The sequence below is a fragment of the Apus apus genome, chromosome 4 (genome assembly GCF_020740795.1).
Source record: "Apus apus isolate bApuApu2 chromosome 4, bApuApu2.pri.cur, whole genome shotgun sequence".
Classification (NCBI taxonomy): domain Eukaryota; kingdom Metazoa; phylum Chordata; class Aves; order Apodiformes; family Apodidae; genus Apus; species Apus apus.
In genome coordinates, this window is record NC_067285.1 from 103,812,371 (window position 1) to 103,828,035 (window position 15,665).

General features: G+C 38.9%; 1 protein-coding gene across 3 annotated transcripts in view; it reads right to left on the reverse strand.

The window, feature by feature from the left end:
- The window catches only part of AFAP1 (actin filament associated protein 1), a 118,217-nt gene that overhangs the window by 19,203 nt on the left and 83,349 nt on the right, over nt 1-15,665 (reverse strand). For all 3 annotated transcript variants that reach the window (XM_051619084.1, XM_051619083.1, XM_051619085.1), the window contains exons 7-10: nt 9,611-9,703; nt 7,907-7,991; nt 4,419-4,568; nt 883-1,094 (exon numbers count right to left, since the gene is read on the reverse strand). In XM_051619084.1, the coding sequence (XP_051475044.1) occupies nt 883-1,094; nt 4,419-4,568; nt 7,907-7,991; nt 9,611-9,703 (540 nt within the window). The remainder of the gene's footprint in view (nt 1-882; nt 1,095-4,418; nt 4,569-7,906; nt 7,992-9,610; nt 9,704-15,665) is intronic.

The following is a 15,665-nucleotide window of genomic DNA, read 5'->3' on the forward strand; positions in this document are numbered from 1 at the left end:
AAATTTTAAAAAAAAAAAAGAAAAAAAAGTGGAGGGGAAGAAACCATGGGCTATCTAAATTTCTCATTCTTTTCAAATATTTTATTGCCCTTCACAATTCCTTGAGCTACTTTCTAGTTGAGCTTCTGTGAATTGCTGGCATATAAGAGGTCTGGTTGCAAGGACAGGAGACTAATGTGACCTCCAGCTGGAACTCCAAAGTGGTCAAAGTGTCCATCCTGCCACTGAAACAAAAGCTTGCCTCTCCCTATATCTTTATCATAGTTGGCTTTAAATGTCTCCCCATTTCTGCATTCAAAATACCATGAATAAAGCTCTCCCAAAAAAAGTCCTGACCCACCCAACCCAGATGAAAGTATGATCTTCACAATGTAAAGATTGTGCCAGTATGAACATGTGCGGTGTGTCAGGAGACTCCCCAGGGTGCTGGCACATTGCGTTTTTTTTTATTGCAGAATTACCTTGATACAGAGACAGACTAAGTAAAAGTGGTTCACTTAAGTAGCAGACAAATGAGGGTCAAGAGCTCTAAAGTTCCCATCAACAGCAATCCGTTATTTAATTACTGCTATTTACCTGAAGTAATTGTATGCCTGATGGAAAAGTGTATAGAGATGGAAAAGAGATATTTTAGTAGCAAATCAAGGGAAGGCCACTGCAGAGAAAAGCATCTTACTGAGAAGATTTCTGAGCTGCATTAAATCTCTGTTCTCTCTTTCCCTACAACTCTTTTAATATTCATCTCTCATGCCATATTCATTATCCAGCTCTGCAATAATATTATTCCAAAGATGTTTTTGAATGACCAGATTGTATGTAAGTGCTTCTCTAGTTTAGCTTGTGGGTGTTCCTACAAGTCATAGGCATTAACAACTACTGCACCTCGAGCACAGCAACCTCCTGCCTGTTTCGGAGCAGGCGGAAGGTCAGAGGATGCTTCGAATCCAGTCCTGGGATAACTTCACAGCCACGGAGAGGGATAGAAACAATGTGTGTCTTGAGATCTGTCCTGTCCTTGTGGAAAATGAGTTTATTATCCTTCACTCTGCACCAGCGCTCACGCCAACGGTTATTTGAGAGCACATTTAGATACCCTGCAATAAAATGAATAATGAGAAATTTTATTCCTGACTTTCTTTTAAAAGAAAAGAAAAACAATACAAGACAAAACTAATTTTTCAATATAATTCTAGCAGTTAGACAACTTATAATAGAAAGTCCAGATGAATTTTAGGAAGACAAGCTAATGACACTACCCATTTCTTTGAATGAAAACTTTCACTGTGCCAATAATTTGGAAATAAGCATCAAGATGTGATGCTGCACACATGGAAATGGCTGCTCTGTGTTAGTCACTGCAGTGGCACACCAACCCCCAAGACTCTAGCAAGAATGGGAGAGGGGCAGTGATATAAAGAAATGTACCCAGCATATGTGCTCACACAGAAGACCCACCTTCTCCACATGTAATGGCTTTGATAAGTGTGGCTAATCAAAATTTTCTGGGAAAATCACAGCTCGTATTGTATAATTAGCTGGTAAGCCACCTTCTGTAAGATCCAAAATTACTGTTTTAAAGACCTACTAAGCATTGTTTGTTACACATTCTAATTTCATTTAGAAAGAAGAATGCATGTTTGGTTTGCAACTTTCAAAGCAGAACTTAAAAGATTACTACCAACACAAATAAAAATAAAATCCATATTGGCTTAAAATTCAACAAGTAAACGTATATGAAACTTAGCTACAATTCAAGACAGAAGTTTAAATAAAGATTTTTTTCCCCTGGGATAATACAGTATCCTTACCACAGATCAAAATCTCATTAACAAACTGCCTTTTAAAAAACCCTGCTTTTCATATCATGTTCTATACTGATTATAGTGTCTAGGCATATCATATCACTACATGGGAAGTGTTCAGTGTTTTTCCTTCTCTGTCTCATAGCAACAATTGTTCCAGACTCAAACCTTAAAATCAAGACAATGTCCAATTTTCCTGACTCATTTAGCTTGGGAATGAAAAAAAATAAATCAAAAAAAGACATCTTTTACTTTTTCTGCCTCATGAACTGCACATGAAGTTAGTATGTTGCTGCTTCCAAACAGGCTGTGAAGAAGGAAACAAATGATATCTTGCACAGGCCAGAATTAATGTAAAAAAACTGTCTTCTATCTCAGGTCTGATTTTCATTTAATCCTGTCGGATAGCTATATCTTTGGTTTTCATTAAAACTATGACTACCATTAATTTTTCTGGGTTTCCCTTCCAACATTGTGATTCCAATGTCAAAGCTTGATCCAACAGGATATAGCAGATCAGAATTGTGCACATCTTGGAAGGTGCCATAAAAAAAAAAAAAAAAAAGGTGGATGTTCACAACCTTCAGATTTTGGCTCCTTGTGATGATCACACTCTCCAGCTCTCCTCCCTTCTCCTGTAACAAAACCCTGTATATAGCTGTGCATTATAATATAATCCCTAGAAATGGAAAACCCTTCACGTGCCAGCTGGCTTGTTTTGGAGTGAGAGTCCTTTTTTTCAGGCAGTACTTCCCCCCCCCCCTTTGCTCCCAGTGCACCTCTCAGAAAAGCTCTTCCAAACCCTCCTATTTCCCTTGAACTAAGCAGGACCCCATGCTTTTCCTCCCACACATCCTTAAAAAGCCAACAGTTGACATGAGCAACATGCCTTGAGTGTGTTCCCAGTTGAGGTATTAGCAATTCAGCTTAGCCCAGGCAAAGACCAGTGATGCTGTAGGGAAGAGCTCTTCACATGACTCTGACTGCAGATGGGTTTGCACTTCCACACTAGCTGGGTGTCCCCTGCAGCCCCCCTGGGCTTCTCCCTATGTTCATGGGAGGTAGAGACTTTTAAAGTGTAAAAGTCTTAAACTATAGAGCGACCTCCCAGAGGGCATAGCACTGAGCCAAATAACTGGCAGTAAGAAACTCCTGCTGCAAAGACTTCCTGCAATGACCAAAGCCTAGACACTTAGGTATTTTCCTATAAAATCTGCAAGTGGTGTTGAGTAGAGCCAAATGCAGGCAATAGTAATGGCTATACTTACGTCCACATCTGAAATAATGACAGAATTACTAGGAATTAGATTGTACAGCTGTGGTTAACATCTCACATAATACAGAATAATCAATGGAGTATGAGACCCCGGAAGTTTGAGCTTTTATGGAAGCCAGATGCTTCAGACAATGCATCTGGCTGGCCACAGCTTTTCCCAGCTGTTCTTTAGGTTGATAAATCACATCTGTACTTAGCTGATGTATAGACTTATATACACACACTTATTTAATCAAAGATTGCTTATGTGAATGATTCCCAAACTGTAGCTTGAGAGCCACCTGTGATCTATGAAGTTCTCACTGGTGGTCCATGAATCTGCTCCTTTCCCATTGGGTGAGCATCTATCACATTTCATGCACCCATGAGTTCTGCCAGCTGCTGCCTAATCACACATTTCTGCATTTCCCCAAGTTTTACTAGTCAATTAAAGGGGAAAAGGGAAATTCAAATTCAGAACCTGGTGCAACTGCTTCACAGCTTTCTTTCTAGGGAGACATTTTTTTTTTAAGGGGTTTGGAGAAGGGCAGGTTCAGCCTTATTAACATATGGAACTGCTACTTAATACTGGAACACCAGAAGGCAAAAAATGGAGAATGTAAATTGCATTGGCTGAAAATACCAGAGCTGTGAGGACATCAGCTAAGTGTGTTGCACAAAGTCCTAAACTGTGAGCAAACACTAACAGCTAAGAAACAAAACATAAGCATTTTCTGAATGCCTTTTTATATACTTCCTTGGTGCTGCCAAGTACTACAACCATCATTTTGAGTGATCAACCTTAGGAGTTTAAATAGCTGACTTGAAATTTGTCACTTCATTCATTCAAGTTTTGCCCAGTAGGTACAACTTTAGGAACCAATAATTAAACTCAAAACTCTTTGGCTAAGGTCAGCTGACTGCCATCTTGACTGCTATCCTATAAAATCTCATCACAATCCATCATAAAAGACTTGTTCCTTACCCAAGAACCTTCTCATTTTTTGCCTAAATTTATTTCATAGTCCAGCCTATATGCATCATATATCCATTTGCCTGAAAACAGCTCGTGTTTCTTTATGCTTTTTGTCCACACTCCTCTTCCCCTTCACCTTTGCAAAGAGCAACAATATTCCTTCTGAGCCTGTGCTACCAGTTTTTTTTAAAGTCACACTCTTTTAGTCTCTTTTCAAATGATAAGCTCTTAATTAGTTTACTCCTCTTCCACTCTGAGTGCATCCTTCTGATATTGGGGGAAGAATCATAGCAGTAAAAGGAATTTTAGAGGAATTCCTAGTCTAGACTTTTGTAAAGTTTTAGTTGCAATGCACATTTAAGACTGAAAGAGAAAATTCACTTACCACATGTTGGAACATCTTCTTCAGCTGATGAGGTCTGTTCATCTGTTGATGGCTTTTTCTTTCCTAATCCAATGATCTTTGTTATTTTTTTCCCTGTTACTTTAGTCACAGTGCCCTTCGCTTCTGACTTTGAACTTTTTTTCCTCTTCACTATTAAGACAGTAAAAGTGTGTATTTTAGTGCATTTAAATCAGCAAATTAATAGAGACAACCTGAATAAAAATAGTAGTTCAGACAAACAAACCTAAGCAAGATGAACATTTGTACACAAGTTTCAGACTTCAATGAGATAATCATTATATGCCCTCTCTACTGCAGATGCCTTTAAGTAAATTCTGTGCCATAAAAATGGCATTCAGAAAGATAAAAAAAAGAAAAAAATCAAGCTTCTAATTTGATTTAATCTAATCAAGTTGAAAGTCTCTTTCCACAGCAGTAGTCAGACACTTGCATATAAATTTAGCTTGTATACAGAATAAAAATCCAGCCAGGTGATCCTTCATTGTTCCTAAGCCTTTCCCTCAAAATACAATTAAATACACAACAAAGACAGAATATTCTTGCTTAGGAAAAGCACTCCTGCCACGTACAAGTAGGTTAAGGTATCTTATCACAATGAATCTTATAGAAAGACAAGACATAAATTAACTACTAACAACTAAATTAGTGGGCTCAGTATAAGCATCCAATAGTCAGAAGCCAGCACTTTTTGTGATCACGAGGGCTTGGAAAGAAAAAGCTCTGCTGAAAAGAGGTATTTTGCTAATATCTAGTCTATGCTACCATTAATTTGATATAATACTAGTAATACTACGGCCCTGTGCACTGAGGCCTGTTGAGCTGCTGAACGTAGCATGGCAAGGGCTGTGGATATAATTTTAAAGGTGCCTACCTGATTAAAATCCCAAATTATAAACAAAAAAAATCTAAATATTAAACAGAATCAGAAATCAGTTTTGCAGAACAGAACAAATGAAATGCATGTTCAGAAATTGCATTCAGTGACCTAATTTGGATTCCATCGACAGAACAAAAGTCTTCCTGATAGCTGAAGGACAAGCAAAAATAGCCATCAACTTGCCCTGATAGATGGTTTGATGAAAAGTAGATTTAGGATGGTTACTGATTGAGTTGCTCTAATTTAATCCCTGACATATCAATTCCCTTTGCAACAGGCAACATTTAGTGGTTATGGACTTGCATAAACTGAGGAAAAAAAAGACAAAATGTTCACATGAGGAATTACTATATAAATTGATGAACTGGGAAGAAGAATGCACAGAAAACAGAGCAGCAGTTTGGGACTCACAATAGAATAATTTACCATACTTAGTTCAATTGTTTGGAATCATGGAACATTATTTAGAAATTGTGTCTATAGCCACAACTGTGCAGATCTGTCCCCTGCAGCCTATGGTGCTGTGGAGAAAGGCGGCTTTTCAGGTGCTAAGAGCTGTTCACCAGCAAACTCCAACAGTGATGCATGTGTGCAAGCAAAGGTCTAACTCTCTCTTCCCAAGGGAAGGGAGTTCACAACTGGTAATGTCCACTATAACCATGCAGTGAGCTCCTTTGTTTGAGGGAGGACTGCCATCCATCTCATCCACTCACATCAGCCCCTGCCTGAGGGAAAACCCGGAGGCAGCACCTGCCAGAGACAGCAGCAGCAGGCGAGACCAGCTGTGGCTGTTGAGTAGGGGCGAGATAGATGAAAAGCACTGAAAAAAGCCAGAGACTGAGAAAAACTCATGTCTCTGAGACAGAAGCCCAAAGAAACCATTCTCAAGAGCATGAACAGTGAAATAAACCTATTTCAGCGCCTTTTTTGTTTCTGTCCTATCTTCCCTTCACACGGTTCTTTTCTTTTCCTGCAGAACTGAGAGGCAGCAGGAATAAGGCCTTCATGATTGAAACTTCTTGAATCTAAAGAATATTCTGATTGCCTGACTGCCAGTGCTTTTTGTCACAAAAGCCTTTTCTTCTCTTTCCCTTCCCCACAGCAAATCAAGCAGCTGGTTAAGATTGGAGTAGAGGCTGGCCCCTGGGTGATGGCTGGAGATGACCGCTCTCTCCAGTGTCCCTTCCCACACATTCACTTAAGTGCTTCCTACCCATTGTTTAAAAAAAATAGTGTCACTTCATCCAGAACCATTTAAAATGATGCTAGGGATATTTTAATCTCCTTGCAGTCACTAATGACTATTATTTTTATTACTACATATTGAAGGTCACAGTTTTCAAAATCAACTGGTATTTTATAATTGCTCTCCTGGACACATACAAACTGGGCTGGTTTTCCAGCAGCACATACTCCACCAGCATGTCTCTGTGGGGCACCTAAGCCACCAGGCACTTTTGGACATCATGGACAACACAGCGTTTGGGTTACAGATGCTATAACAGCAGGTTTCAGAGGCTATAACATTACTGCACATTTTGAAAGCCTAGTAGAAGATCTTATAGGGTGAAGGTTAACCATGTACCACAATTTCTAGAAACCTCAAGATTGGACCTTGTTCCATACTGTTGGGTATGTCAGAGATCTGTATAGGCTGGAAATGCTGGAAAACGACCCAGGGAGAAGATAAAGGAAATGAATCAAAAGGTGAGACAGGGCTGGCACCAAGGCCAGTATTGACATTGTGCTCATTGCAGCTCACGTTACCCCTCAGCTTGACAGCTGCAGAGAAACATCTAATCTCAATGATACCCTTGCTCTACTCTACTGCAAGTTAACAAAGTCACAGAATTTCTTCTGCTTCAGGGAGCAGAAAGGGGTGTGGGGAAGAGAGCACAGGGTTTTTTTTCAGATATAGCTCAAACAGAATTCCCTTTGGGCTTGGGAAGTGCCTCAGTTAGATTATAAGGACTACAAAACATACATAGCTCCAAAGTATCGTATCTAAAATTATATATACATATACTCAAAACCCCACTGATATTACATTATTAGATAATTTTTGTATATTAATATAAATAATAATATATAACAGTTTACATATCTATGTATACACACACCTATAAACTATATCTATGTATATAAATACATTTATATATAAATATAAATATAAATTTTATATATAAATATTCATCCAAATATTTAATCCTTTTAGGATTCAATTACAGCTTTTTTGCTTAGAAGCTATACACTCACTGTTTATGTTACCACTGTGCAGTGACAATTAATAAAAGACTACCATGGTCACCCAAGCTCTAAAAAACTGTACTTTTGAACACAGAAAAGGCCAAGTCAATATTTCTACATTCTGTTTCCTTATACCAATTATATTGATTTTACTTGCACCATTGAAACATCAAATGCCTTTGATTACTGCAAAATTTTAAGGAATCACTCCTGACATAATTCCTAATAAAAATACTAAAAAACTTTACTGCCTACTTAAAAGACAAAATCTAGGTATTTCACTACCTATCACTCCCTATATGCACATATTATTTACACCAAGCATTTCTGGATTGAGACATACCTTGCTCTTTCCCATTGCACACAGTGGTGATGCCATTTTCCACAGTACCCTCCCCATCTGAGCTTGGCCTCTCAGATGACAACTTCTGCAGGGATAAAGAGATTAGCTGACATTACAGTGCTGGCACCTTTGCCAAAAGAAATGCCATGGAAGTATGCTTACTGAAAACAAAACAGATTTTCAAGCTCATACCCACTTGCAAGACAAACAGAAGACAGTAAAAAGTGAGTTTTAGATGGTTTTTTACCTTGCCATGCAGGTTTTAGAAAAGCACAGAAACCACAAAATAGGTTTATATTTGAAAGTACTGTCAAAACAGTGAAATATTAAAAATTCAATACCTCTTATTACAAAAATTTTAAAATTTATTTCTATGTTCTAAATGTTGCTGTTTATTAATCTGCTAAGCAATGAACAATTACATGGATCAGGTAAAAAAAAATAATATTATTTCTTTTAAAAAATGTTTCACATATGCATTTATAATTATAACTTGTCAAAAAATAGTGCGTTCCTACATGGTTTTCAGTACTTTCTGGCTTTTGAAATAAATTTTTAGTACTGATTATTCTGTAATGGCTGCATATGAGATAGAGGATGATGTGGTAAAGAGATTATTCTGGCATAGTTTCGGTAGCCACATGGCTCATGAGTGGTGAAGCCATGAAGAAAATGTACAGGTTAGGACAAAAAGAAACAAATAAGAAGCTCTGCTGCCCTTTTTTCATGGCATGCATTTCAGAACACAACTATTTTATGACACTTTGTTATCTCGTTAATACAAGCATGCAAACACAACAGCTTTTGCCTTGTAAAATCAGGGCTGAGCTGTCATGAAACATGCTTTGCTCTTAACTATCCAAGCTGCAATGCAATGATAACACTACTGGCTGTAGCATCCTTTCACCATCATTGTAGAACCTGCCATCAGGAATTTGGTGACAAAATCTTTGTCAGTGGGACTTTCAAGCAGTGTTTGCAGAGGGGATGCCTTTACAGAGCAGGGGTTTAAATCACTGCTGGTAATGCACTGATCATTCCCTGCAGGGTTGATCTCCTTGCTAACTCTTACTCTCACATCCCGCTGAGTCAAGGCAGCAGAGACAACCACATGTAAATGGCTATGTCTCTGTGTTGTGACATGAATGCTTCAAAAGGGTCTGCCAAAACAGTGGCCTCAGTAGGCCCAGATAGCTCTTCGAGAACAAAATTCTCAAAAATAAAAGCTTTTCCCTTCAAACTTTTGTATAATCTTCAGCTATTCTTCCCTGAGGGTCATATCCCTGGTTGCTCTTTGTAGTTGATGAAGAACATCTCTGCATTGCAGCACACCACCAGACTTGTATGGTCTGTACCCTAAATGGGTAAAGAGAAGCTGCCTTGATACAAGCAAGACTGCTGGTTGTTCATGACCAAATGAACAGGCATGGCAAAAGCCTTGATTCTGTAAGATGTGTACACGTATTCAAAGAAAGATGACATAAGGGCTAATGGTCTATAAACCCACAGCATGAGTCAGGAAATGGTTACTGAATATTGCCCCAGAAAATGGTCTAACATGAAAAAGCTAATACATGAAATTCAGAACGAAAACTCATTTTCAGCTTTGTGGTCTGAACATCCCCTAAATCACACAGTGTGTAGCAGTGCCTCTGCAGTAAGGAATCAAAAGGACTTTTGCATTCCTCATTTTGATAACTTTACCTTTTCCAGCTCTGTCTTATGCACTGGAGAACTTGACAAGGGCCCATCAGAATCTGCTGCTCCTGTAAAGTTGCTGCACACATCTTTTATAACCTTAGAATGCAAAGCAAAACTTATTAATTACTTATAAAATGCGAAGTAGAGAAACCATATATGAATGTGAATGGAGCTTAGGAAGGAGAATCCCACAGACATTTACTGGGATGGCAGGTGTCAGGCAGGCTGCCACTACATCAACTTCTCCACACTACCTCCCTAAATCATTTCATGTATGCCCTGGAGGAGACACAATGTCTAGAGGTGGAAGGTTTCAGTTTCTAGACAATCCATACTCCAAGACTCTCCTGAGTAAAGAAACCATCAGTGCTGCTGACTTCCGTGTGCTAGTTTGCAATATGAATGCAGCTGACACCACCAAATTAATTTAATTATGGTGACAAAAAAGTAGGATTAGATCCAAGGTCCTACATGTCAAAGGACAAGAGTTTTGCATAACACACTCCCTGGCTGCTCTTCTTTTGCCACTGGAGAACTAATGAAATGCTGATCGACTCACAGTTAATGCTGCATAGTGGTAGTTTGTGGCATTTTTGTATTATACTTGCACATTGACAAATAAATAGATGTAAAAGTAAGTGTAAATGTGTTATTGGAAATGGCAGTGGCATTATGACTGCTATTAAAAAGTTAAAGAAAAATCCAGAACTGAATTCACTGATATTTTTATAGAATTTGAACAACTTCAAAACCTGAAACCATATAAATGTAAAAATACATGGTGAATATACATTTGATGATTCCCTAAGAGCATAATTAAGTTTTTTTGTTTTGTTTTGTTTTTAATCTCTCATGAGGTTACCACAAGCCCATTATCAGTTTGAAATTGCTTGGCCTGATGGGAACAGGTCCCAGCTCTCCATCTAAGCTCATGCTGAGGAGGTGCTGAGCTCCACACTGCTGACTGCAGCCACGCAAGGCATGGACAGCAGAGTCAAGAGCGGTAGGAAACCAAAGCACCCTACTTTGCTGGAAGCATTACCACTAGACATGCAAGCTTTCTTCTTTCCATGAATATGTACATGTTTATATATCCAGCTCCTCCTGTCACACTGTTTAGACCAAGCCTGGCTTGCAGAGAGGATGATCTGGCCTGAGAACTCTCAGTTCCAGGGAAAACAGCAATTAGTGAACTGTCAAAATCCAGATTTCTTGAAAGGATGGGAAAATCACCTTTTCAGTTTTGAACAGAATAATTTTGAAGTGAAAACTATTCAAGAGCTAAAGATGGCACCTCACTTAAAAAGTCTAAGCAGAGCAGGGAAACGAACCTACACTTTTACTTCTGAGCTAGTATCTTAATACTTCAGCATCCTTACTTGATTGTCTGAATGTTGCTGTATCTTGTCTCAGAAACATAAGCACAGTATTTCATGGCCCTTGGCATGAAATACAGATACATCTGTTGCAGAGCCTTTGCACCTCTGAGTTAACTGTAGCTTTAAATTCCCCAAAATCCTAAGAAGTTTTTTGTGTGCATGTTTATTTTCAATTGCTGGTCCTCACTATGGTGTAAATATATTACTGTTTTCTTCCTAGGGAAATGTGACCTTACAGCTTCTGGAAACATTCATTTCTGTCTCCTGCATGTCCCTGATTCAATAGCTCATGTTTTCAGCATCTGCTCACACCACACAGTTAGTTAATTTTGGCAAAGGCAGATAGTAATGGGAGTTACAGACAGAACAGAGGGAAATGATTTGGCAGCACTAACTGAATAGTATGTGCAGAGTCATGCAGTCAAGTAAATCCACTTCTTATCATACCTCACATATTTTAGGAGAAACTAAAGTGTTTAATTGGTCTGTAATTAAATTTTGATTTTAAAAAAAATACACACTATCAAATGGAAGTTCACAGTAAGATCTGAAGTAAATGCATATTCAAGGATCCAACACTTGATTTGGGTTCAAGGCATCCACTGGCAAAGCCCTTCTCATCACCTTTTATACACAATATAATTGTGTTTGATGCACAGCTGAACTTCATGATTCTACAGCTCACCAGGATGAAATGGCTTTAATATAGAATAGTTGCCTGGATGCACTCTCTATAATTATGTTTGCAGACAGCTGCCATTATAAATGTGGTTTTCACATGCTTATAGCTTTAACTCAATATTTTAAGGATAAAACATTCCACCAGTGTTGCCAACTTGTATAATTTCAATCACAAAACCTGGCATTTTTGTCAGTTTTTTTCTGTGGAATCTCCTGGAGTCATATGAAAACAAAGGATCACTATTTTCATTAAAAAGTAGTTGTGAGTGAGAGTGGGGAAAGGAGTTCAGTAAACCTTTATCCATTGCAATGATGTGTGAAAGTATGAATAAATATATCTCAGTGGCTCCAAAACTAGAAATCAATTAAAAGGAATCCCCAAATGTGTTATTTTTAATAAGATGGCATAATCTTGAAGGCTATACTTAGAATATTTTGTAATGGCACATTCTTCATTAATAGTTTAAATTTTCCCACACACTAGAAAAGGGAAATAATTTTCTTTGTACATTACACACACACAGGGTAATCTGCCAGGAAAATCAAACTGAGATCATAAACAGACTATGTATTGAAATATTTAAAATATATAAGCAAACGTAATCAGAAAACTGAAGACTTCATTTCTTTGGATAGCCTCAAAACTAAATACATTAAAAATAATCTGTTATTTCCTTGCAAGAATTTTAAATACCACAATTACCATTACAATGTTGCCATCTGTAGACTTTAGAACTGCCTCTTTCAAACGCAGACCTGGAAAAAACTTGTGCAGCCTCAACTGTATTATTATTTCTTCTTTATGTTTTAGAAAGGTCTTGAAGCCCCAGCTGAATCAGGATATACACCAGTGTATCACATTGAATGCAGTTACACGAGGAATGGAGGGAAAACGTCTGCAGGTACAAAGTTGTAAAGATTCCCTGCCCCAAATCATTGACAGTGATGGGTGAAGACAAGAGAATCTGTGCCACACAGTGTGCCTGGAATATTTCTCTCTTTGAAGTTTTCTTACTACACAAGCACTAACATTTACTATAAAACCTTTATACTTGCTGTCACCTACACATTTCTTTAGTTATTATATCTTATTTTGAATGACACACCATGACTGGAAGCAAAATCCTTACCCTACATGCAAAGTGAGAAGAATTAAATTAATTTTTCCAGCTACCTTCAAAGATCCAGGCTTCAGAGAAAAAGCACAGGCTATGCTGTATAGGCAGAAAGCCAGCTGCTTGCCAGCCAGACCCTGCCATGCAGAAACCAAATTCTGACTTAAAGTTCTACATTTGATCCTGGTTCCTTCCATTTGATCTCTTTGGGATCCAATAAGGCTGATATCGAGGTTGTTCAGCCTGGAGAAGAGAAGGCTCCAGGAAGACTTTATAGTGGCCTTCCAGTACATGAAGGGGGCCGACAGGAAAGCTGGGGAAGGCTCTTTTTATAAGAGCATGGAGTGACAGGACAAGTGGGAATGGCTTTAAAGTGGAAGAGGGTATAATTAGGCTAGACATTAGGAAAAAAATTCTTCACTATGAAGGTGGTGCAATACTGGAACAGGTTGCCCAGGGAAGTTGTGGATGCCCCATCCCTGGAAGTGTTCAAGCCCAGACAGGGCAGGACTTAGAGCAACCTGATTTAGTGGGACATGTAGGGGGGTTAGAACTAGATAATCTCTAAGGACCCTTCCAACCCAAGCCATTCTATGATGATTCCATTATATAAGACAGTCTTCCTGCGCTTGAGAAGCTTTCAGACCTCTCTCCCAGTGGATACTGTGGAGGAGTTTAGGCAAAGGCCCCAGGGATGCGATTACAGCATCCTGCCTTGCCTTGTGTTTTCATGAAACTCACAGGAAAACCTCACACTTCTAATATGATTGAGTTCAGAAGTGATTAAGGATAAAGGTGATGGCCTGACTGCACATTTGCAGAAATCCATCCAGCCAACCCACCCCTCATCCCCATCTACCCAAGTTTCACAAACACAGGAATTACTAGAAATGGGATGGGCTGAATCCCTTGCCTCTCATCTCTACTGCTTAACTCTGAAGATAAAAATATAATAAAGCTGAAATCTCCTTGTGCAAAACACAGCAGAGGGAAAATGGTTTGGCTGCAGATGTAACTCAGTATTTCTCATTCCTGAAACACTCCTTTTTTAGTGCTGGAGGAGTACTGACTTTCTGGGGTTTTTTGTCATTTTGGCATGACTAAATTATCATTTTCTCTCTCTTTTGGACCCTTACACACTACATACATTAGCATCAATCTCCTCCTTAAGGGAGCACCAAAACTCTCTTAGCATTTAGCAGAGAAGAAATGCCCCAAGGAGTTTACCTAGATAAATTAGAGGAAAAGCAGAAATTATTGAAATCATAGTCTATGCTTTAAGCATCAAAAAAACCCACCTTTACCTACTGTACTCAAAAACATCACTCTCAAGCATCTCCCAGCTTGAAGAGATTAATCTTTCTGCCATTTGTCTGAGCAAAGTGGGGATGAAACTAGCAGACTAGCAGCCAGCAAGCCTATCTTTAGTGCTTGGATATTCCCTTAAAAATACTTTTCTGACATATGCAACCAAGACAACCCCTGTATCCTTTCTCCCGCATTATTACCATGAAGTCTTTTGCCTTATATGGCCACTGGATCGGGCAGAGACCAGGGAAGGAGGCGCTGGGTGGCTGGGAAGGGTGGCTGCAGGCATTGCTGCTGCAAGGGCAAGTGATACCCTGTGCAAGAGGAGCTGCATCCCCAGTCCAGGTGGTAAAGAGAGGCAGACCACGCTTCAGGCCATAAATCTGAGCTAGGTATGATTTGAATAATTTTCCATCCCAAACTGTGTGTAGGAGAGCAAAAGAACACTATCTCATGGTGAAAGCAAAGGAACGAGTCTCAGCCCCCCTAGATTCTCCTCTGAGATCTGCTACAGCTTGCAATTGTCTTTTTAGCTAGGAACTTAAAGAAACTTTGTCTCTGAGAGAACAAGCAAACAGGATGTTTGTGGTTCTGTATTCACTGGTTCGTTTGTTTTATTTATATATGTATCTGCTTTTTTTTTTTTTTTTTTTTTTTTTAAGTAATGTATTGTTTTTCATGGTGCCAGTCACACTCTGGTTCACAGCTACGATGAGGCTTTCTCTCTTTCAAAGCCCCCTGGCAGCAGTCCTGCAGGTTGCTTGAAGCTGTCACACACAGCTCAGCCTGTTGTGTCTCCAGATCATGCACTAAATAATTCTTACGCAAACATACTGACCTTGCTGTGGTTTGTACCAAAGCATCTGAACCCATCTGTGAGACAATGGGGGTGTAAGTCCTGGGAGGTTTAAATTAGTTTGCAAAGCCTTCACTACTGGTGATGATGTGCAGTGGAAAAATGACCCAGCCTGACTGCCTTGGGACTCAGTATGTTTCTGAAGTTACTTATAAACTAACGAACACTACATGAAAACCAGTTGTACCAAGTATGCATCCCCAAACACACTTTTTTCCAGTCGGTTTTCAGGCATGATCATTTAGCACTTGACTCTACTCAGCTACAAAATGGAGATAATAACCTCTTTGGGGAACATTACTTAAGCCAAGAAAGTAATGTTTGAAGTGTTTTGAGATCTCTAGCTGGAAATTCCCATAGAAAGTAAAACCAGTCACAGACTGTTTATAGTTACAAGCTTAGTTTCCTGCTGATATAAACTGGTAGAAGAAGAGCTCTGTCAGTAGTATATTCTTCAGTAAAACTCAGTCCACATTAAGACCAGAGCCCAAAAATTACTTGACTCCCCTCACTAAGCTCAGGGAAGTGAAAAAAAAAAAAAGAAAAAAGAAAAAAAAAAAAGATGTTTTCAAAGACTTTTATGAGAGAAAACATGCAGTTATCAGAGGTGGAAACTGGCTGGGACAATGAGATTAACAGCCCTGCAAAGGGTGTTGCAGAGTCTCTGGATGACTGGATAACAGTGTCAACCTTAATCTTCTCTGTTCAGGGCAAAAAAT